The sequence below is a fragment of the Rhincodon typus genome, chromosome 33, assembly GCF_021869965.1.
Source record: "Rhincodon typus isolate 14 chromosome 33, sRhiTyp1.1, whole genome shotgun sequence".
Lineage (NCBI taxonomy): Eukaryota > Metazoa > Chordata > Chondrichthyes > Orectolobiformes > Rhincodontidae > Rhincodon > Rhincodon typus.
Window position 1 is genome coordinate 21,866,305 of NC_063364.1, and position 25,266 is coordinate 21,891,570.

Here is a 25,266-nt window from a genome sequence, read left to right on the forward strand (position 1 = left end):
ACCTCATTAATATTCAGCTTCTTATCTTAAGAAATGTGTGAACAAGCTAGACATCAAGAAAACTCAACATGGAAATCTGATTGAGTATCTGGCAATTTTACCTCATCACTTGCTCCAAAGGATCTCCATGTTGTTTATAATCAAATAGCATCCTCCCGCCTGCTCTGATATACTTGCAAACCACTTGAAGTGTAAAAGCTTGCATTGCAGGGAGCACCAGCAACTAGGATTGAACGACTGCAATAGGGACACTTTTTGTGCATGGACAGGGACCCAGCTCAAAGATTGGATGAAACTGAATCTCATGCCTGCATGCTTGCTCCCATATTACTCATTCACTTCGTGTCTGCCTGCATGATTGTACCATCCATGCCCTGTCTTCCCATGCCAGTTAGTGCCATCACAGGGCAAGCCACCTTGCCTTGCTGGCAGCCCTCAGTCAAGGGGGTGAATGCCTTGCAGTATGGCAGTGTGCTATGTCAGTCTGTCACTTCACCATGAGAAGAAGCTTACCCAATAAGCACTGTGGGTGGGTGAGTAGGTAATTAGGCCTAATGCAGCCAGGGTACTGTATATCTGGGGCTGTGCAATTGGGTCACTCAAATGGGTGGGCCACGGTCAGTCCTGCAGGCCTGCCCACAGACAGGAAGGACAAAAAGAGGTTGAAGGGAGATGGTCAAAGGTGCTACTGCCACGGGAAGGAGATTTGGCAATAATTCTTTGGGACTAGGGACGACAGGCTGGGGCAATAGGGGTTATGACAATTGTGAAAATGGGCAAAAGAATCTGCAAGGGGAGGATGCAGTAAAGCATGGATGGGAAGGGGATCTTGCAGAAGGGTTTTCTTGCATGGTCAGAAGCACCCTGGCTTCAAGCAGTTTGGTAGTGTATGACCACATCGGACATGGTCACTGCATATGCCAAAGACTGGGGTGGGAAGATGGGCAAATGCAAGTTCATGTAGATGTGCTAGCTGCGAACCTGGAGAAATGTGAAGCCTGTGTGGTTCACAGGAAGGACAGGGATTTGGATGTTTGGAAGCTGTTTGACATGTAGAAGTGGAGGTTTGAAACCACTGGTCAAGGAGTGTCGACCTACCATCATACTGCAAATCAAAAGTTTGAAGAAAATTGCTGTGACCACCCTCTGAGTGGGTGGGATAAGTATCTTGATCTATGAGTGAGGGGACAAGAAAAGCCCACTGACCTGAGGGTGTTTAAAAGGAAACAAGATTACACACAGACCCATACACTGTACATTACACAGACTTTGCAGGCGTCCCTAATCCCTGGCTATCCTCATACATTAACCTCCTGTTTGCTCTGTTTGTTCCTGTCCTAGCCATCGCTAACCAACTCATTAACACCAACAATTTTAGACACAGAGGCCAGAGAAAGAATAGGGACATTGTGGGACAAGGGCCAGTAGAACTAACAAGAGGCAGTGCGTTGTCATTAGTTCCCATTGGCCTACTTACGTCCTATGCTACTTGTTTTCAGATGCTGCAACAGCATCTCAACACAGACATCGAGCCATGTTACATTCTGCGTGGCTATGAAGTTATGTGTCATGCTGGATTGGTTACATTCAGGAGCAGAGAGACACAGCCAACCGAATGTAAAGTAAAGTTAAAGTAGTGACATTTACAGAAAAAGCATCAAATAATATACAAAGTATTGTCGCTTGTATCACCATAGTGTGCTCAATAATTTTTCTTCATCCTCTTCCTCTCGCTATGTCTTTGTGTAGTCCCAAATCTGGGGTGGAGAGAGCCTTCTCTACAATGGAGCCTGTTGGCCTTAGAAGTTTGGTTGGGTGACCCCAGGCATGTTTGTGTGTGGTCGAGCCAGACATGCTAAATATTACCTTGCCAGAGGCAACTCGATTCTCCTTTGCATGAAATTTTAAGGTTCGGAGAGGGGCTGGCAGTGCAGAGGTGGAGACCCCAGCTCCTCTATGGAGCCGTGGGGAGTGGGGACTGCTGGTGTGGTGTCATGTGTTCTTTGTCCTCTGAATGGGTGCCTCCTGACCTTGCCCTGTCTGTTTGTGATGAAGGGGCACTTAGAATTCGTGTTGGATTCCCCACCCTCAGTTGCCATGCTTTCAGTTCTGAGGACCACTGGCTGGAGCAATCAGGTGCAATTGTGTGTGGGCTTTCCTGCCTGGAGCTGAGTAGGTGTTTGGTCTCTGGCAGTCCTTCGAGTGCCAGCAGCCTGGCCAGTTTTATCTTAGGCATCTGTAGATCTGTTAGGCATCACCAGGGTGTGATCACATATTTTCTAAGGCTACCGTTCTTCTGAGACCTCAGTACCATCATCAGAGGGCAAAGAATTGGCTTCTGGAGGAACTGACCATTTCATTGAGGTTGTGGTAGAGATGCTGACAGCACATGCAAGAGAGAGAGGCGCCGTAGTTGTGGTTAGAAGTGGTGTGCAATGAATGACACTAACAGGATCACTGTGAGAGTTGTAGTGAAATGAAATGGGTTTGGTTGGTGGGACATAAATGTTTACTGCAGGAGTGATCGTGATTGTCTTTGCGAGTGTCGAACATCCCTCTACCCATACAGGCTCTTTCTTGCCTGCTGTGAGCTATTTTCCTCTATATTGAGAGAAAGGGAAGAATTTGAGTGAGATGAAAGTGGGTGGCATAGCTGTCAGTGCTGGTGCAAGTGGGCTTGGTGGTGATGAGCTGTCCTGAGCAGGAGAATAGGCTGCGAAAAGGGCACGCACAGTTAGTAGTTTAGGAGGCTGGCCAAGGTGTGAGCAGGCAAGTAAAGATATTGCAGGTAATAGAGTGTCAGAAAGTGAGCATTGGTAGGAGATGGCTACAGTAGCAGAAATAGATTGAATGTGAGGTTCCAGAGAGAAGTGTCTGTCGCACAGAGGAGGTTACTGACCTCCTTATTGCACCGCTGATCATCCAGACTATGGAGACAGCACAAACCAGTGCGGCGACCTAGGACATGTCTGTTATGGTGTGGCTGTGCTGTCATCTCTGTCATCTCTGCCAGTCCTTGGGTCCTGACCTGAAACGTCAGCTTTCCTGCTCCTCTGATGCTGCCTAGCATGCTGTGTTCCTCCAGCTCCACCCTGTGTTATCTCTGACTCCAGCATCATGTAAAGACTCCTTTTTACACCACCTTCCCAACCAGATCCTCCACATCTCTGTCGGAGATTCATGGTGCCATCTTCCCCTTTTCTAACATCTTCTGGAAATTTCCTTGACTAAGCAGGGCAGCTTCAGAAATGCCAGTGCACAGCAACCTTTTAAAGCTGCAAGGAATTCCAGTCTTTAGGTGGATATCCAGTGAGTGGTGACTTGTCTGGGAACAGCATGTGTAAAATGGGACTGGAATTGGATGTGAGGGGCACCATAAGGATGTGATACGTAATTAATGAGTTGCATTTGGTACAATGTGAAGTATCACTAGGCTTCACTGTGGAAATCCCTTCTAAAAACCTGTGCAATTTGCATTTCACAAAAACAACATAAGATTCAGCCATTAGTGTTTTTTTTTCACTCATTAGATCCCAGAGATACAGATACAAATATTCATGGTGCACACCTTGTTAAACAGTTGATTGTCAAATCTGACTGGAACATATGAAACACCAATGGGCCTTGCTTTCCTCTAATAAAAGTGTACTAAGTATATCCTGGAAGGATATACTTAATTTATCCACAGCAAATCATCAGCTGAAACGTATTGCCCCTGCTGCTTATATCCACCTCTTGCCTCTTCTGAGTTCATTTTATCCAACGATTGTTTGTGATGTACATAAATGATATAGAAATATCCAAATATAGAAATAGATATAGAAGTATATACAAATGATTTAGAAGAAAATGTTGTCGGGGGCGGATGATATGTAAGTCTGTGAATGACGTCAAGATTGGCTGGGTGGTTGACGGGGGAGGAAGGTATTAGGTTACAGGAGGATGCAGATAGACTGGTCAGATGAGCAGATCTGTGGCAGATAGAATTTAACCCTGAAAAGTGTGAGTGATGCACTTTGGAAGAAGTAACAAGACAAGCTAGTACTCCATGAATGGCAAGACACTAGGAAGCTCAGAAGAACAGAGGGACCTTGAGCTGCTTGTCCACAGATCCCTGAAGTCGGCAGGTCAGGTTACCAGGGTAGTTAAAAAGTTATGCAGAACACTTGCCTTTAGCAGTCATGGCATAGATTATAAGAGCAGGGTGACCCTGTTGTGGTGGATTGGTAATTTCCCTACCCCTGGACCCGACCCTGGACCCTGACCAGTTCAAGTCCCACCTGCTCCAGAGGTGTGGAATAACATCTCTGAATAGGTTGATTAGAAAAATAGGTTATATAAAATATAAGAGCAGGAAAGTTACATTGGAGCTATAGAAAGCTGGAGAACTGTATGCCATTCTGGTCACTGCAAGGGATGTGATGCTACCTTGGATATAGCAGTCTAGCCATGATAGGCTCAGGTTGTTTTCTTTGGAGCAGAGAAGACTGAAAGGGGACTTGATTGAGGGGCATTGACAGGGTGGATGGAAAGTAGCTGTTCCCCTTAGGATCAATAACAAGGGAGCATTTTGAGGGGAATGGAAGAAAGATTTTCATCCAGAAGGTGGTAGGAATCTAGAATGCACTGCCTGGGAGGGTAATTGAAGCAGGAAGCCTCACCCTTTTTAAAGTACTGGAATAGCATTTGAAATGTCACAACATTCAAGGCAATGAGCCAAGTGCTGGAATGTGGGACCAGCATAGATTTAGAGTAGTTTTTGCTGGTTCAGGCTGAAGGGCCTTTAGATTCTATGATTGTATGATTCTATGAGCCTCACTGCTATTTCTGCCTTGTTTCCGCTAAACCTATCATGCACTGTCTATTCTGGGCTCCCATGCTAGATGACATTGTAAACCGTTTCCTACCTAAGCATTGTAGCCTTGCTTGCTAATCCGCTAACATAATCCACTGTTCAAACAAGCTCCCCTAACCCCCATCCTTGCACAAATTTCATGGTTGTAATGGGCAAACTGGATGGACCAGTAGACCTTTTCCTATTTATCTGTTGGTACTGAAAATTTTGTTATATCTGCAATGATCTTTATATAGAAAACGGCATTTATCAGGTTGAAGTTTATTTATTTTGGAAAGTGAACTTGTCATGTTATAGTAGTTTTACATCAAATATATATGTGTACATAGATCAATGGATGTGAGGTATACAATGCTGATAGCTTATGTGAGAATACGCACTTCTAAAGTTGTGGATGCTTAAAGGAAAGTGGTCTTCAAGGAATTATTTGGAAAGAATAATTGTGCTGCACAGAAGTAATACCTGATCATCCCTTTGCAGAATGAAAAAAAAGTTTTGTTGTTTTTTCTCCTGAGGAAGGAGGAGGCAATCTGGGCGTGCATTTTGCTGTAGTGTTGGGTTCCAGAGAATAGCAGGAACAATCAGTGAGAGCTAATGGATTTTCTCAAGAGCTAAACTTTAGTCCTTCAGAAAGCCATATTTATGCAAAGTGCTAGTACTGATCCAATGTTTAACAGCAGAAAAATGGCAATTTTCCAGTTTGACAGACAATGGGAATTGCAGCTTAATTGACTTTGGGGAAAGGTTTTGTGGTACCTGTGAAATATTTCATGTAATTGATGCTTGTAGAGATACAGACCATAAATTTAAAAAATGCATTAATGGTTTTTGTGTTCTAAGGCAAATTGAGGCATTTGCAAGTGGCGTTTGGGAGAACAGACGTGATAAGTGATAACACAAGGGGATTTAAAAATCTGCAAGCACTCGTAAGAATGCTGAGCAGGTTTAAAAATGTTGATGTATGCAATGATGCACAATATAATAACTTTTGATGGAGGTTTTGGGAGAGGAAATGTATGCATTTTTACAGATATTTGAAAAAGGTAGATCATTGTATCTATATCAATTAATTAAGTTCTTAATTTGTTTTACCTAAAAGATAATTTGGAATTCTTTTGTTGGTCTTTTTGATGAATCCAACTATCTTTTTATTTTAGGATTTAAATCTGTCCCTACAGATGTAGTCATCATTGCCCACCCAAAGAATGTAACTGTTATTGCTGGTCAAACTGCCATTATGGAGTGCTTAGCATATGCTGATCCAACACCATTTGTTTCCTGGATTCGTGAGGGTGAGTTGAAATTAAAAATACAACAGAAATAAAGTCAATTTGTGAAGCAGGTTGAGGCCTTACTTAATGACAGCTATGTTTAAGATTAGAGCAGTACAGCTGGTTGTGACATTGAGCGGTACATACACCATTCATATCTCAACGCCTCTGGTTTCCATAGCTTATCATTTTCCTTTAAGTATCATTCCCATTCTAGTTAAAAATTTTCTTTATCTTCTCTATTCCTACCCCCAGCCCATCAGGTTTACAAAATATTAGACAGATGTGCTGATTCATTCAGATCAATGTACTGTAATAATTACAGAAATTGCTAGAGAAACTGTGTCCTCTGTTTCCACGAAATCACGAATTGTGAATTTGCCTATCATGCCAAAAAATAAGTACCAACAAAAATCGACATCTGCAGGAAAGAAATTGCGTATCCATGATTTTAAATCTATTTTAAACGAGCTTCGCACTCGGGGATTCTCGGGAACGGATCCCTCGTGGATAAGGAGGCGTGACTAAATCAGAATGGCTTTGTAAAATCTCGCATATTCAAACAGTGCACTGTTATGCTCAGATTGCACACTAGGTATGACCTACAGATCTGTTTGTTATGGAGTGTTACTGACTTCCAACAGTCAGTTAAAGTAAGAGATCAGAAACCAAACTTCATGGAAGTGGGAGATCAGAAGACAATCTTAAATCAAAATTGATTAATTCAGAGCGAAGCATGATGAGTGAAGAACTCCTAACTTACTCATCTCACCAATTTCAATAAGTATCTCTTTATACAATTTTGAGGAAATCACCTTAAAGGAGCAAACGAAAAACAAATGATCAAATTAATTAATTAGAAATTCCTTAAAGGGCGAGTGTCTCATTATATTCTTTAAAGCAAACACTAATCAAAATAACAAATTAACAAGTTGACAAGCCCTTAAATGGTAATTTCTTTAATACGCTCAAACAATCATCCCCCATTTGTATGTATTTAATTTAAACAAATCAGGAACAAAAACAAGTTGCTGGAAAAGCTCAGCCGGTCTGGCAGCATCTGTGAAGAAAAATCAGACTTAACGTTTCAGAACTGAGGAAAAGTCACCAGACCCGAAACGTTAACGCTGATTTTTCTTCACAGATGCTGCCAGACCTGATGAACTTTTCCAGTAACTTCTGTCTTTGTTCCTGATATACAGTATCTGCAATTCTTTTGGTTTTTAACAAATAAGGTAAGACTTTTTAGTTGCATAGATGGGTCCTTTTAAGTAAATGATGCTTAATGGGTTGGAGGTTTTGTGCGGCAATGGAAGTGTCCCTACCACAAGGCAATAAGTTCAAGTCCCACCTGCTCCAAAGGTTTGTCATAACATGTCTGAACAAGTTATAGGGATGATTAAAAATATCTATTTAATGGGATAGAGAAAGTCAGCATAAAGTCTCTAAGAGGGGTCTTTTTGTGGTATACTGGTGATATCCCTACCTCTGGGCTAAAAGGTCCAGGTTCAAGTCCCACCTGCACCGGCATTGTGTTCCAACATGTCCAAACAGGTTGTTTAAAAATTATTTTAGAATCCTTCAGAAATAATGGGGCAGCAGACAAGAGAAAATAGGTAGCGGATTATGAAGCACTTTGTTGGCAAAGAACAATATGCTGCAAAAGGCATATCTGTGACTTTATTATCATTGAGCAAAGTTGAGATGAGTTGAGTGATTTGTTAACAGAAAACATTATAATCTTAATTTGAATTTTCCAGCACATGGAGAACAGCTTCATTCAAAGATTGGCATAGAGTTTTCTGCAGACCTTATATCAGCATGTTCAATTTTTTTGAGAAGCTGTGATACACATCACCTTGCCGCAGGGCTTTGCTTATTCTTACTAAAGCTATAGCCTTTTAGTGTTACATGCTATACTCTGAATAGAACTATAAATTGCTGTGTGTAGCTCTCTTAATCCATAATGTTCATACTCCAGGTTATTCTCTGCAACACTGATTTTTCAAACACGTTAGGTATTCTTGACCATTCAAATCCTGACATTCACAAAATGTTCCCGCAATTATTAACATGCTTTCAGGGAATCAAAAACATTTATGATTGTGTTCCAAATCAAGTACAGAATAAACAATACGGTAGCAAAACTTTTACTATGATAAAAATGGCACTTGGAATAATATGCAGCTAAAACAAGATTGAGAAGATAATCTTTTCAGTTACAAATATAAAGTGCAGAAAAGGTTTAATGATTTACAAGAATAGAGTTCTCACTTTTTGCCTTTACTGGGGGATTTATAGTGCTCATTTGAGACCTCCAGTGGCTTAAATTATGTACTGTTTAATACTGATTACCTCAACACTAGTACATTACTCTGTGCACCCATCCAGGGAGAAACATTTTATTAATTTGTTTATTTGGTCAAAGGCCAGTTACACAGCCTTCGTCCAGCCAGTCAAAAGTCAAGACATTGAAAATTAACCTGACTCTGCAAACAGTCTTGTCAGCTGAGTTCCTGATTTGTAAAATCATGTCTGATATTGCATAGCTGCTGATAACTGTGTACTTCTCCCTAAAAATTGTGCCCAGAAAAATAAAGTTATTTATTGCTTGCTGACAGGTGATATTTTTAGAATCTGCCAGTTAAAAGGTATACGCCATCTGTTTTGTAAAGAATGATGCTTAAATACAACTGTTTTGAAGATATTGGTGCTCACTAGAGTAAATGCAACAAGACAACTCTGCATCCTATTTTTATGTATTATTTAATTACACACAAAACATGGATGCAAATGCAAATTTTATGTCCAGTAAATAATTGCCTTCTTACAATTGACATGAATGAAGTAGAGGCCGATACCATTTGGTTATCGTGAGATTGCAGTCAAGTCTGTGGAATTCTGTATTTCCTTGGCCAGCTATCTTTTCAAATACTTCCATTATGAAGTTTGTGTCCTAAAGATTAAAAAATGTGATGCTTATTGGAGAATTATTGGAATGTTGCAGTGATTTTCAGCAATATTTTTCACTGCCTGAGTAACAGTTATACAGTCCAAAAGTAATTTAATTTTATTCGTAGTATGTAACTATTTGATGACATGAGGTGGTGATTTGAGTATGATCATGATAGATGAATTTTTCTTTTTGTGGTTATGGTGGGGGGAAAGAAAAAATTTGTTTCATGCTGTCAGTTGCCACCTGGGAGAAGGGAGCTTTTCTCAGCCCTCTAATACTTTTTGTCATAATTTCTGGCTGAACATATCAAAACTTTAAATGCACTGACTGGTTTTAATACCTCATGTAATCTTGTATGATGTCAGATATTTGGAATTAGCGATTGATTGTTGTTGTCTATTGCAATAGCTTATTCCAACAAGCTGTTGAATAAACTGCTTTCTCAGTAACTGACCTACTACAATTTTTTTGTGTAGATGGTAAACCTGTTGCTACAGATGTCATCATAGTTGGAAGGGCAAACCTTATGATTGCACATGCACAGCAATATCATTCTGGCGTATATGTCTGCCGTGCAAATAAACCCCGGACGCGACAATTTGTCACTGCTGCTGCCAAGTTACGAGTGCTGGGTTTGTTTGTGTTTGCATTTCTATGTTATTATGTAAAGAACAATTTAATTTCAGTTGTATGAAATATGAAAACCATATTAGCCCAATGTCGAATACATGTGAGTTGATGTACATAAATATACTCATTATGTGCTAAAGAAAGCTGTTATTTAAATTTAATTTTACAATCCATTCTAATAAGTTCCCATTCTGTTAGATGAAGCCTATTTTGAAACTTTAGTGTTTTAAAAATTGTAAAACATGTTACTGAAAAATACAATCATGTTTTTTAACCACTTATGTTCCCCATCTTCTTCAAGAGTTCTATACATAAATGAACATTTGAGTTAGTGCTGCCATTTTGACATTGGAAACTTTAGAAAGAAAGATTACTTTGTGAATCTAGGATGGAACGGTAACATTTCTAACTCCAGTGTTTGGAAGAAGTTTATGAAATTCCATTCATTTTTTTCAGCCCCACCAATGATTACACAATTTCCTGAGACAATCTCTCGCATTCGAGCAAGCACTGCTAGATTTGCCTGTAAATCTGATGGTGAACCCACTCCTAGAATTCGCTGGCTGAAAAACGGAGAGGACATAATGCCTAATGGACGCGTGAAGATCCAGAACAGTGGCAGTTTAGTGATTAATCAAATTGGGCTGGAGGATGCTGCTTACTACCAGTGTATTGCAGAGAATAGTCTTGGAATGGCATGCACTACAGCCAAACTTGCTGTGACAATTCGAGAGGGTTTGCCGAGTGCTCCCAAAAGCGTGTCTGCTACACCTTTATCAAGTACTTCGATCTTGGTGTCCTGGGAGCGCCCAGAACACAACAGTGAACAGATTATTGGATTTTCCCTTCACTATCAAAAGGCAGTAGGTAAGTGCTCAAAATTTGTTTGGTGTTTGATCTGTGCATAAAACAGTCAAGTTATAGAATTAACTTTTCTGAAACTAGCGAACTAGTTCTTAGATTATTGTTCTTCTGGGGCATTTTAAAGGTTACATTAAGCTTGCAGGTAGATTATCAGGCATAGGGTGCTCTTTGTTAGTTAGCTCTGCTGTTAGATTGCTACAAGTGCCAGTTTGTAATGCTAAAAGGATATTCTTGGATGGCAGAAGAAAAGAGAGCCATGTTTGAAGAATAAAGTGCTTCAATAGATATATTGTTTTGTCCAAATAAACACTGCTTTGTATAACAAACGTTCACACATTCTGCAAAATATACCTGTTAAACAATGGAATAGAAGCGTACTTACTGCAATGGGCTATTCATGTCAAGAAGCTATCTTGTGTGTAGTTAACAATAAACAATATCTATCAATTATAGTAGTAGTAATTGTGTTTATTTTAACTGTCATGGAATTCAGAGCACATAGTGCTATAGGAATGATAAAGCTAACAGTTACGATATTGGCTATATTTATGCGGATCTAAAAGCCCTGATCATGTGTGGTAACTTAATACAATAGAGCAACTGGTTGAATTTTTTAGATGTAAGGATGTTGGGAGAAGTAAAAAGAAATAATGGAAAAAAAAAGACTTTTTTTGGAAAATTAAAACATCGTTAGGTTCACATGTAATATTTAAATAGAGTCAATCATCAACATGGTAGATATGCTTAAAAAAAATGTCATTTTGATGAATGAAATGTTTCATCCACATCCCTTCCTATTTCTGTTCAGTGTATTTAACAATTTACTGTAAGGTTCATGTATTTCACAGGTTCATGCTAAATCAAATTACAAACTGACCCTCGAGTAGTTCAAATGCAATTCAGTAGTATAGTTCATTTGTGTTATAGTATTTGCTGTTCCTCATTGATCAGTGCAATCCCTGGCTACATGGTCTTTTTCCTGCAGGTACAAACAATGTTGAATACCAGTTTGCAGTGAATAATGACACTACAGACCTTCAAGTAAAAGACTTGCAACCAAACACTAATTATACCTTTTATGTTGTTGCTTACTCCCAACTTGGTGCCAGTCGGACCTCTCGTTCTGTGATTGTGCAAACTATGGAAGATGGTAAGGACTACGGGTGATGTATTTAAGTTGTTCTTCTTAAAATAATCAACATTTATCATATCCAATGTTGTGATCCTGTCAGGGTGTTAAAAGGTTCATGTATAAAAATTACCTGTATCCAAACTATAATAAGGCACTTACTTGGAATATGTAGGCCTCTCCCTTCAAATAAGGACTACTTCCTCAGATTACTAAAATGCAGCATGGTTACGTAAGTACAGAATCATGCAGATGAAAGGAGAAGTGGTGATGAATTGGTCCATTATATGTGTGCCTTTATTTACTGATAATTCAGGACTGACCCAGATTTTGAGAGGGAACCCAAGCCTATTTAATAGACTATTTGAAGGAATATGAATAAACTTAGCATATTATCCATTTACTTATTCCAAACTGCCATTCATTGGTGTGTATTGTGGACTTCTGTTAAATGATCTCTTAGGTGTTGAGGTTTCCTTTGCCTGTACCTGGAGAGGTCGTACCATTGCCCTGAGGACTGGCTTTGATGTATTCAACTATACTGAAGTGAATGTGGAAACTGTTTATTTAGTCTTTGACTTTGACTTTGAATATATTCTGTGAATGTATGCCTTAAAGCCTGATATTCTAATTGTCATTACACTTTCTTTGAATTTGTCAACAGTCCCAAGTACTGCTCCTCAGTTGTCCTTATCGATTCCCACCTTGTCTAATATACGGGCATCCTGGCTTCCTCTTTCTCCAGAGCTCAGCAATGGTAAAATAACAAAATATCGCGTTGATTACTGCACGTTGAAAGAAGGTATGTAGTGCTTCCTTGATTGACTTGTCAGAATTCTGTCACACACATTCTGTTTGAAAACATAAAGTGTTTATTTTGATTACTTACTAATTACCATACCCCAATTGCTAAATTCTTCATTATTCCACAATCTGATAATTACTTAACTTGATTCTTACAATGAGCCCTAAACCCTGTCAACTGCCAGTATCCAGAACAAATGCTAACTTTCTAACAAGTGACCATTCCTAACACTCTGCCCCAACAGCTGTATCCCAGGCATCCTGTGACAAATGCTATCACTTGGCAAATGACAGTCCCTCAGTGATGTACCGTTATTTGTATATTCTTTTTGCAGTTAGTTTTGCAACACCTATTCCAGCTATATGCAGCTTTGTTAGCACAACTAACAAATTCTAACCGAGTATTTGCAACGCTTAACCAATGTGAAGAACATTTGTAGCTTCACCACAACAATCTAGCCAATCAGCTTTAGAGTCTTGACATCCCTTCCAACTGCTAACAATGACTTCTAGATTTTGGTGGAAGGCCCTGAAACACCTGGTGACCTGACCACCCTCCTAATCATAACTTCAGTTTATGTCTTAATGCTATATCATAGTATTTGGCACTTAAAAGAGGCCAACATTACGACTAAGTAACAAATCCCAAAATTCACAACTTCTCCCAATAATGCATACAAGTGAAGACTTTTCGTCACATAGCTATGTTACAGTAGAATTTGGTGACATAATCCTTGTTACTTGAACGCCAGCATGTGCCAGTGAAACGAAGTTCAGCATGGTTTTGAAGTCATGTATAGGCCAGTCTGAATAAAGTGGCAGATTTCCTTGCTGAAAGAGCAATTAGTGAACTAGATGAGTTTTTAACTACAGTTCTGTGCTTTCACAGTTACAATTACGAATTCCATTTTTTAGTTTCAGATTAATTGATTATAAATTCCCCAGCTACCATGGCAGGATTTGAAATTGTGTTTTCAAGTTATTAATTCAGGCCCCCAGATTATAAGCTTGGGTGCACGATAACAATGCAATCCCAGAGTGATTTTTTTTTTTTTGTTTAATTAGCTTCATTTCTTATCCCTTCAGTTCTATGCTACTAAACTAATTATCTTGTTTTGACTGCTCTGTGTTGCTAGTTTAATTCTGCATTCCCTTCTAGGGATTACAACATTACTCTCACTGATTAAGGCAAAATACTGAGAACATGATAAAAACAATTGTGAGCGTCATCTGGACTTTGAACTGTGCTGCCCACTATGTTGAAGTGCATTGAAACTTACTTGGAGAATCTCGACACTAATATTTGAATTATGCTGCAGGTTTTGGGTAGATCCCCTCTTCACATCAGTTGATACACTGATAGATTCATAACGTGGTTTCCCAACTAATGTGTGACAACACCAAGCAGGATGTGCTGCGTTTCTTCTACCCACTAAATGGACAAAATATCCCAAGTACCATCAAATCAAGTCAAACATGGCCAAGGAAACCTGTTAGGGAAGTAACATTCATGCCACCTAAGTGACAGTCAGTGACCATCACTAAAAAGAGAGAAACTGACTATTGGATCTTGACTTTTAGCTATTTTAGCTATGGACTTTTTGACTATTAATCCATCCCCGCTGTTAACATCCTAGGGGTTACCATTGACCAAAAGCTAAACTAGGCCAACCATATAAACAATGTGGCTAAGAGAACAAATGAGAAGCTAGGAATTCTGTGGTGAGTAATCCACCTCCTGACTCCTGAAAACCTGTGCACAATCTAAAAGGCACAAGTCAGTGGCCTGATGGGTACAGTCAACACAGTCAAGAAACTTGACATGATACAAGACAATACAGCCTACTTGGTTGGATGTTCAATATTTGCTCTCTGCACCACTAGCACAGTAGCAGCAGTGTACCATCTAAAAGATGCAGTACAACAACTTAACAAGGCTCCTTTGACTGCATCTTCTAAACCTACAAACTGTATCAACTACACTGTCAAGGGTAGCAGATCACATGGGAGTACCACCACCTACAAGTTTCTGTCACACCGTGCTGGCTTGGAACTATAATGCTGATGCTGGGTCAAAATATTGGAACATCCTCCCTAAAGCCATTATGGATCTACCTACACTAATGAAGTGCAGCAGTTCAAGAAAGCACCTCAGCACCACCTTTTTAAAGGCAACCAGGGATTTGTAATAAATGCTGGTCTAGAAAGGAGCAAACATATTCTGTTAATGTAACTTCATTACAATAATTAAAGCATATGGCGTAAAAGCTGTTTTACAATTTACATGATCTACATATCATTTTACCTTGCAGGATGAGTTGGACAGTGAACCTGACAGCCATATTTAATATTAACTTATAGAGGGAACAGGGTATTTAGAGCTTTTAGAATTGTAATGGAGATACTTTAGTGATCTTTTCAGAATGTGAACTTTGATAAACCAATGCATAACTTTTCAGTATTAACATCATAAGTTATTTGATGTTTAGTTCAGGATTGCCTTGCCAAGTTGTCCGTTCCATTACACCAAGATGTAGTTGCATAGTTGGCTACTTTTACAGTGTGAGCTAGAATTCTACACTTGTATCATTGTTAGCTCAAGCAGATAAGATGCTAAACTTCACCTTGTGTGGTAGATGTACTAGATGCTAAATCCTAAAAGCAGCAATCATATTGAGATAAGAATTGTGTTTCTGACAATTTAGCGGTTGAGCAGTAACCACAAAGACACTTGGCTCCTTCACATTTACTGACAACAATTTATTTTTGCCCAATAAATGTCTTTACATTGCAAAATAGGGAGGAAGAGAGAAACCAGGAAGTTATAGACCAGTCAGATCAACCTATCCGGTGGGGAGGTTATCAGAAAGAATTCTGTCATACAGAATATATCTGCACCTGGAGAGACACTGAATAATCAGGGAGAGTCAGCATGGATTTGTTAAGCAAGCATGAGGCATTCCAGCTCAATGACGAGACCAATTCACTTTTTATTTTATTCGCTCTAGCTACCATCGGTTCTGAGAAATGGTTGCTGAACCTGAAATGTGACGTCTGATTTCTCTCCACAGCTTCTGTCAGATCTGCTGAGCTTTTCTCGCAGTTTCTGGTTTTGTTTCTGATTTACAGCGTCTGCAGTTCTTTCGGTTTTTACAAATTATCAGACACTGAGGTGCTCACCTGAGGCTGCTTGCCAAGCATCCACACTACATTGAGACAGACACAACTGAATTGGTCTCGTCATTGAGCCAGAATGCCTTATGCTTGCTTACCAAATGAATCTTCTGTGGAGAGCTTGAGACTTTAGTGTGTTTTATGGTGGTCAAAGTAAATGGTACAAGGACACGCTGAAGGCTCTACTTTTAAGAAATTGATTGTTAAAAATTATTTGTTCTTGGGGATGAAGGCATTGATGGTAGGGCCAAAGTTTATTGCCAGCCCTAATTGCCAGAGGGCAGTTAAGAATCAACATTGTCATGGGTCTGGAGTCAGGTTAGGATGGAAGATTTCTAAACCTTTTCTCTAAAGGACATTAATAACTAATAAAGGACAGGCTTTATGACGATCAACACTGATCGGGGTTACATAGTTATCATTAGGTCAGCTTTTTATTCCAGTTTCATTTAATGAATTCAAGTTTCATCAGCTAACACGGTGGGATTCAAATTCATGTGCCCAGAGCATAGAAGTTTGCAGATTTACATTGACAATAGATAGAGGTTTGTTACACAAAATAAACAAAGCAAACTATTTTAATACAGAACATAGTTCTGCATTATTGGTCTAGTGATATGAGCACTCCACAGCCTCCCTGATATTGACTTCAAGTCAGTATTCAAGTCACTGAGGGAAACCCGTCCAGGACCACAGTACCTGACGAAAACAAATAAAAAAGAAAACCCTTGAAGGTGTGAGAAAACACAAGGAGAGGAAATGCCAAGTTAACATTTATCCAAACTCATTGATTTGCAGTATCCTGTCCTATTCTCAACAGAAATGTCTGACAGTCGCCTGCTGGAACGCTACCATATACATCAGATGATGAACATGTTTGGGTGAACAAGGATGAACAAGAAAAAAAATTATATGGAATATTCAGTTTTCCATGTAAACATTATCCAAACTCCTGGACCTGATATTTAACCCTTCAGGAACAGAATGCTTAATTTGTGGTGCAAATTAATTTATTTTCTTAGTTCAGTTCTTAGTTGCAGAAATATACATATGCAATATATATATGGAAATGTGAAGAATTCTAGTTTGTAAAACTCTTGAGCCTAAGTTGCAAATTCAGACTTTCTATTTTTATTCATCCACAGTTAATAGGATTTACCTCTGTTTGTGTAACAGATCAAATTTATTCAATCGAAGTTGATGGAAATGAGACACAAGTTATGCTTCCTATTGTACAATCAAAGAAAATGTACAAAGTTCGGATTGCAGCAAGCACCACTATAGGATATGGTGCACCATCAGAATGGACCCGGCACCTAATCCCTGAACGAAATAAGCTAATAATGGGTAAGAATGATTTCTTTTTAGATTAGCAGATTGATTCAAAGGTGATTTTTTTTTTAAGCAGTGTGTTTATATTTTCCATTGTTTATTTCTCACAGCATAACTGGTGTAAAGTTGTTCTTTATTGTCAACCACAGAATAAGTGTACTATCCATTACTGTTTAAAGTACATTGTACGTGGCATCTTGTTAATTAGAAATTGGCACATACTACCTATCGGTGCATTCATTAATCATATTGTTATGATAGCTGCTGATATTATTACTGCACAAGTCATATCCCAGAATGAAACCTGGCGCGATAGATCTTTCTTTGTATTTTAACATAGTGATCATTTACTGAAACGGAAGCACACAATGTTGCATATTTTCTTTTGACAATAGAACAGAAGTTAGCTACACAAAATAAACAAACCAAGCTATTTTAATAAAGAACACAGTTTGAAAGATCTTAAGAAACAGACTTCAGCAGTTCAAGAAAGCAGCTCACCACCACCTTTTCTACGGCAGCTGGGGATGCATAACAAATGTAGGCCCATATCTCATGAATGAATAAAAATAATCTAATCTATTTCCCAACACAATCATTTTACAATTTCACATCCAAAGAAAGTGGCCCTCTATCTCAAATCTTTAACTCAACTGATTCTTCTCAATAGTTTGCTGTCAACTATGATGTCATCTCACATGAACGATCGCAAGACTGAAAGCTTATACTTTCTCAGTCTTTTAATAATCTGTGGGTTTCCAATTAATCATTCCTGATCAGTAAGTTACTCAAGGTTAAATGTCTAGGTTTCCTAAGTCAAAAATTAATCCTTGATTACGAAAAATAATGGCCCTCGATGTTTGCATTCCCTATCGTAAACTCAACATAATACAAACCATTTCCTATTAACAGTCCGGGGTTCTCTGCTGTCTGACACACAATGAATTGATTCATGGTCCAGAAAGACTGATTCACTTGGTTATTTTTAAACATTCACAAAAGTGACCAACATCTCTACAACCCTAAACATGATAGTATATGTAAATCAGATGCCTTTCATCACAATTTCTCATTAGAAATTTCAGAATAAAACCATATATATCCTGTCACTTATAACAGCAACAACTTGCATTTATACAGCCCCATTAACATAATAAAATACTCTAAAGCACTTGAAAAGTATTGTCAAACAAAATTTTGCACCAAGCAACATTATACTAGGGCTGAAAATCAAAAATTTGGTCACAGAGTCAGGTTTTAAATTGTATATTACAGTAGTCATACATAACATACAGATTTAGGGAAGGAATTAAAGAGACTGGGTCCTTGATAGCTGAAGGCATGGCCACCAAAATTGAAACAATTAAATTGGAAATGCTTAAGCCCAGAATTGGAGGACCACCAATATCTTAGGGCTGTAGATAAGGCTGGAGGAGATGACAGAGATGGGATAGCCTGAGACCATCGATTGGATTGAAAACAATAACAAGACTTTATAATTAATGTGTGGTTTAACCTGAATCATTGTAGGTCAGTCAGCACTGGGTGATGGGTTAATAGAACTTGATTTTGGATGATGTCCTGTTCAGAGAGGCTAGAACATTATCCGATAATAGTTTAAGTAATTGTAACAGTGACCTGTTCTTCTTTGCTCTAGTTCCCTTTGCTCCAACAGAAATGAAGGTGAAGGCAAAAGTAGACTCTCTGCTGGTCACATGGCAGCCACCATCTAATCAAGTCCAGATCCAGGGTTACAAGCTTTATTACAGAAAAACAGATGTAGAAGATTTGAGCAAAGAATTAAATGAAACAAATAGAGATGAACACTGGACAAAAGGACCAATACGACTTAGAAGAAAAGTGAAGCAATATGAAATTACTGGATTAGGTAAGTGAGAGTAACCAGAATTTTGATAGTGGTATCATGGAATGGAAGAACAGTGTTGGCAAATAGAAATAATGCCACTGGTTGAATCATTGCTTATGATTCCTCAATAGTGAGGCTATTTGCATAGCTAGTATATTGCTTAGCTTAAGTGTTTCAGTGCCTAAAGCTACATGTTCCTTGACACTAAAATATGCAATACAAATATATATGGCATGCCAGTAAAAAGATTTGGTTTTGGTACTGATGATGTCAAGCCTGAGCAGTCTGCTTCACAAGGGGAAAAAATATTTGTAAAATGCTTCCAACAGATAATAGATGATAACAAAAACAGAAATTGCTAAGAACTGTTCTGAGGAAGGGTCACTCGACCCAAAATGTTTACTCTGATTTCTTTCCACAGATGCTGCCAGACCTGCTCAACTTTTCCAGCAATTTCTGTTTTTGTTTCTTATTTACAGCTTTTGTAGTTCTTTCTATTGTTAGATAATAGATGATGCCAGCGGCCCAATTTATAACCGTTCAGTGGATGAATTTTGAGTGATTGAAAATCTGGCTGTACAGACCTGCTTATTTCTTTGATCATAAGGCAGAGGAGCAGAATTAGGCCATTTGGCCTATCGTGTCCGCTCCGCCATTTGATTATGGCTAAAATGTTTCTCAACTCCATTCCCTTCCTTTCTCCCTGTACCCCTTGATCTCCTTACCAATCCAGAAACTATCTATTTCTGATTAAATATATTGAATAACTTTGCCCACAGAAGGCTGTGGAGGCCATGGGTTCTACAGATTCATCACCCTATGGCTGAAGAAATTCCTCCTCATCTCAGCTGTCCCTTCACTCTGAGGCTGTGCCATTCACCTGTCAGAAATTTGTGTTTTGGCTTTATTTCTACTCATTTCTTTAATTTAGCCTGTTAGAAACTTAATAATTTTATTTCATCTACCAGTTATATTCATTTATTAGGGTATTTCAGACATGTCATTATTGTCCACTGCATTATCACATTAGTGAGTGTGAACGTTATGGTACATGAAGCAACACTCAAAGAGTATCATTGTTTTCCCCTGGACATAGTATCTTGTATGTAGCCTTCCCTCACTGGAGGTCAAGCACTGTGATCAGTCAGCAACTGGCATGCATTATAGATGTTCACATTTTTTAACATAAATAGGATTCCTACTTTACACTCTTCTTTAATGCTTTGATTTTTAAGAAAAAGGACTATAAACATTGAGTGAACATTAAGTAATAGACTTGATGTACAGTATGGGGGAGCAAGTGTGGAAACAGCTAGTAAATGGAACAGAGAGTTGAAGATGACAGTAAGTACTGCTTTTATCATTCAGAGCTTTCATCCCAGAGTGGAAAATTACAGTAAAAATGCATCTCTTATTAAATATTATTGAAAATATTTATATTTAGGTGTCGAAGGAAAAAGCTCTGATCTCAACATTCCTAGTTGCTGAGCATGAATGGTTTTATCGGTGTTTCTCACTTTAATAAATAAAATTTTTTTTGGCAACTTATGCTTATTGCAAATAACATTTGTATGCAGTATTCACATTTCAAGGAATGAAAGGCTTAACACATGAGGAACATTTGAGGACTCTAGGTCTATACTCTTCAGAATTTAAAAGGACGAGGGAGGATCTAATTGAAACTTACAGAATACTGAACGGCCTGGACAGAGTAGACGTTGAGAAAACGTTTCCATTGGTAGGAGAGACTAGGGCCCTTAGAGGCACAGCCTTAGAATAAAGTGAAGTCCCTTTAGAACGGAGATAAGGAGAAATTTCTTCATCCAGAGTGGTGAATCTATGGAAGGCTATGGAAGCCAGGTCATTGAGTCTATTTATGACAGAGATGGATAGGGGATCAAGGGTTGTGGGGAGAACGTGGGAGAATAGGGTTCAGAAGCATATCAGCCATGATGGAATGCTAGTGCAGACCCGATGGGCCGAATGGCCTAATTTCTGCTCCTGTGTCTTATGGTCTTATACTACATACACTAAATGCCTTGCCTACTACTGTATATGTAGAAAGAATGAAAATTTGAGGATAACAGCTGACAGTAGAGACTTAGCGTATGCCTGTATTTACAGATGTTGTGTTCTAAGAAGCACATGAGTGAGTATGTGATTGAAGTAATCTGAGGTCAACTACGTGTGTTGCATATATGCCATAGTGCCAGTAGGTGGTGCATCAGCATTCCCCAAAGATGTCACTCCATAAAGATCTTGTGTATTTCATGTTTAGCAATGCAACCAAATCCCTGCAAGCTTGTTGAGGCCACCTTGTATCAAAGAGTGAATAGAACTATGTGCAATGTGTAAGAGCCCACCAGTTCCTCTTGGGTACGTGACATGTTGTGATAGGAAGATAAAAATAATCTAACATCTAGATCATTGTGTGGTCCCCTTACAGCTGTGATGGATGTACAGAGTACACATTTATAAAATATTACCTCCTGCCCACTAATTTACTGTAGTGTCTGCTTTTTCCCAAAACTAAATTGCATGATTTTGCATTCGGACACGTCTCAGCTGCACCAGATTCTTTGTGGGAAATAGAGGATTCTTTCCTCCTTGACAAGCATTTTCGCTAGTCTGATAGCACAGTCATTCATTGCTGTTTCAATGCTGAAGATGAAAACTTTTGATAATTCATTCCTGGAGTAACATACATTTTGAATTCTTGCTAAATTATGGAAATTGACAAAAATTTGAATTACAATAAGTTAGCAACATCATATAAATGAATATTTTCTCCTGAAGGAAACAGTTGCATTCAGATTTTTGTGTTCTCATGGATGAAGAGGTGACAAATCATGGGTAATTGTGTTTCTCACCACTGTTTGAAGAGTTCCTTATGCAACTTTTCTATCCAAATTATCCTTGTGCTATTACTCAGAAGCTTAAAAAAAAGCAGTAACAGCTATTTCAGGATTTTGCATATTAATATATGTCCATAGTACTGCAGAGAGTCCAATAATGTTTGCAGGTTATATGCTACTGTGTTCTTAATCAGCAATACTTATTTGGTTTGGATTCTAGACTCTCACACATTTGATTTGTCTTTCATGTTGATATATTTGATGTCTTATTTGTCAAAACAAAGCTGATCTGTGCTCAGACCCATCTGGAAAATCACGTAATTGCACACAACTAGTCTTTTAATAAATCAGTTTCTTTGTTAGAGTTGTAAAGAACAATGCGCAAGTTTTATTACATCTGGGTAAACACATGCCACCTTAATTTATAAGTTATTCATTTTGGATTTCTCCAGAAGCAATATCCATCTTCTCAACACAGTTCCTTGATCTCTTCTGGAGTAATGGCTATTCTGTTTTCAGTCTATGGAGGGACGTATCTCTATAAATACTTTACTTATTTGGATCTAACTTGCAAAAATTGTTCACTGCAGATTAGATTTCTAAGCATTTTTAGCAATATAATAACTTAAACGTCCTTAGGGGAGCGCAAATCTGATTTTTTTTAATATTGTTTTTGAATCAGTTATGTTACTGAAACCAAACTGATTAGTGGATTAATTGATGGTGTATTCTGTGACAAAGCTTCTTTCATGTTGAAAAAATTTAATATGATTGGTGATGCTTTCCAGACCAGAACATCATCACAGGAGTTATAAAACTGTAATGTCATGTTCCTACCAGGAGCACAAGAGGGAGCATAAGACCTATACCTCAACATTCTGTATTAGTCCATGTCAGTACTGTGTAATAACACCACATTTTGTTTGCTATATTTTCTAGCGATATATTTCTCTCACAAGGACTTAGTTCCTTCTTACAGAATTTCAGATGTGGAACTCTCATCATGTATTAGATCAGCTTTATGGGAGGATGGATGGAATTATGGAACATTCTGGTGTGCACACTCCAAACTGAAATGCTTAGTTATTTTTTTCTGAATTTGAGCTTTCCCTGTTTTCAGTTGAGTTGGCTGTGTGCAATCTTTATTGAATTTTAATTTGACAGTCTGGAATTTTGGAATTGAAAGTGTTTGATCAACGCACTTACATTTCAATTTAAAATATCTAATTCCAAAAATGAGCAGACAATTTTTTAAAAATCTATCAATGGGATTGAATCATTATTATGTTGACCATATTTATCTAGATTACAATAACCTTATCTCTAATGAACAATTTGAAAATTGAATCTGATTTGTTTAGTATGTTGTTGGACCTTACAACAGGTTTTGAACCCTCCCAGATTGTCCTGAAGTCTGCAGAAATTAATGGTTAATCTCCTGAAGTTTGCAGTGAGCAACAAGCAAGAAAATTAATGGGGGATTCTCAAAACTCGTATCAAATGGTGAATCAGAATTATCATGATATTTATTTCTCAATAATTTCAAATGTTCATGGAAGCCCTAGTCAGCATGGTTGTTGAAATGCAAAGCCAACATGCATTTGTCCTGTTTCATGCATCTTATTAGTATGCTGGTTCTGTTTTAAGACACTGCAGTGACACTACATTGAAGTTAGCTGCAGTCTCGCTTTACAATAGCAACACCATGAGATGAAATCTTCCACAACTTCATTGAGTTTCCAATCCTACATCATTTAATATGTGACACATTCTTTAATACTTGTACCATTTGTGTCTAATAGAGCAAATTTAATTTCTCAACTGGTTTAGAACACCTTTGATAGTTTGCAAAATTCTGATTATTTTTATCTGAGAAATTAAATATCATACATAGAATTAAAAGCAATATTGAGATTTGATATTTGAGTTTACTTTATTGCAAATAAAATATAAAATCTTAGGTATTCTGCAGTTCTGAAAGCTGAAATATTAACATCCTACTCTGGATTAATGGTGTAAACATGCTTCCTATATTTGGTTTTATTTGAAATGAGTTTCTTTCTTTCATTACAATATTACAATTGAACTTGATGCACCACTCAGTGTGATAACAAGAAATTGTATCATATTTTGCTAGCTTTTTCAACAATGCATGTTCCTCCTGCTTCAGTGCACTTGAATAGATCCTTATTGGCTGAGAGCACAAATGAAGGTAATACCAGCTGCTTTCATCAGGCCACAATTTCACTTCTACTTCATAAAATTAAGTTCAGCAATGAAATGCAAAATGCTTTATTTTTGTTATTATACTGCAAAAATTGGTGTAGAGGAAGAGTTTTCTTAGCTCACTTTTAATTTAGTTTGGATCATTAGCAGAATGCCCCAAATCTGAGTTGTATATTAAAGTAGCTATAACTAATATACAGTATTTGTACAACATGATTGGAATGGAGATGATGGATTAAAAACCAGTGGAAGCTGATTGTTGATCCTGGATTTGGCATTTTAGAGACAACACTTCTTGCTCTCTTGCTCTCTTTCTTCATTCCCAACCCCCATCCAAAGGGAAAAACAGGAGATGCAAAGCTAGGGAGAAATTGCTCTTCAGGCCTAATCTGCAACTCATTAAGCTTCGTGCACAGGCAGCTTGCCCCAAGGGAGGAACGTATTTTGGAACATCTACCTTGGTGGTAGTGACCTCAGTTAAGTTCTGAGAGTTGTTTGTAAAGGGAGAAGGAGGATGTTGATTATAACTCCTGTGGATTCAGGGAACAATCCCGCACTTTCTGGTTCCATGAGAAAGTGAATTTTTGGAGGCGGGGGAGGGAAACTTTCTGGAAACATAGCATTTGTTGGTTGTTGCAAAACTGCTGAACAATTTTCAGCAAGGTAGGCCCAATGTCTTGTCTACTCCTGTCATGACTAATTCGTGAAAGGGGGTCTGTTCTTAAATCAGTAATTTCATCATTGACAATGTCATTGTTGTTTCTACCTCTGACTGAAGAGTGTAAAAGTGGCCTGTGAACATTTAGCAGCGAAATTAATGCATTCATATATTAGACACATACATTCCCATATTAGACACATGCATTCCCATTCCAAAACTGCTATGTTTTGCATCCAATTCTACTACCAAAACAGGTGCAGTTCATCCCCCAATAAATTGTTACCATAAATGAACTTGGTTTCAATTCTTATTTGTACACCATGAAATGATAACAACAGCAATTTCTAAAGGTGCATTGGAGCTTCAACTTTGTAGCACTGTGATGAATGCAAATGGTGACATTTCTAGCAAGTCTAGTACTTCAAGAATATTTTAAAATGGATCTTGTTATAATTAAGCCTAATTGTCAAAATCTATTCAGAGCATTGACTTTCTTGAAACAAAGCAATAGTAACAAGAGTAACAGCTGATTAAGATCTTCCATATCCCCCTTAACGTTCAGCTTCAGAACCTGAAATAAATATATGATCCACAGATCATAAGGTCAAGTTAGTCTGGATTCTGTCATAGGCTTGTCAAACA

The 25,266-nt window shown here is 38.2% G+C and overlaps 1 protein-coding gene across 1 annotated transcript in view; it reads left to right on the top strand.

Moving 5' to 3' along the window:
• The window catches only part of igdcc4 (immunoglobulin superfamily, DCC subclass, member 4), a 115,781-nt gene that overhangs the window by 67,976 nt on the left and 22,539 nt on the right, over positions 1 to 25,266 (top strand). The window contains exons 5-11 of the mRNA XM_020534145.2: positions 6,013 to 6,147; positions 9,559 to 9,714; positions 10,169 to 10,579; positions 11,562 to 11,726; positions 12,370 to 12,507; positions 16,860 to 17,030; positions 18,673 to 18,903. Of these exons, the coding sequence (XP_020389734.2) occupies positions 6,013 to 6,147; positions 9,559 to 9,714; positions 10,169 to 10,579; positions 11,562 to 11,726; positions 12,370 to 12,507; positions 16,860 to 17,030; positions 18,673 to 18,903 (1,407 nt within the window). The remainder of the gene's footprint in view (positions 1 to 6,012; positions 6,148 to 9,558; positions 9,715 to 10,168; positions 10,580 to 11,561; positions 11,727 to 12,369; positions 12,508 to 16,859; positions 17,031 to 18,672; positions 18,904 to 25,266) is intronic.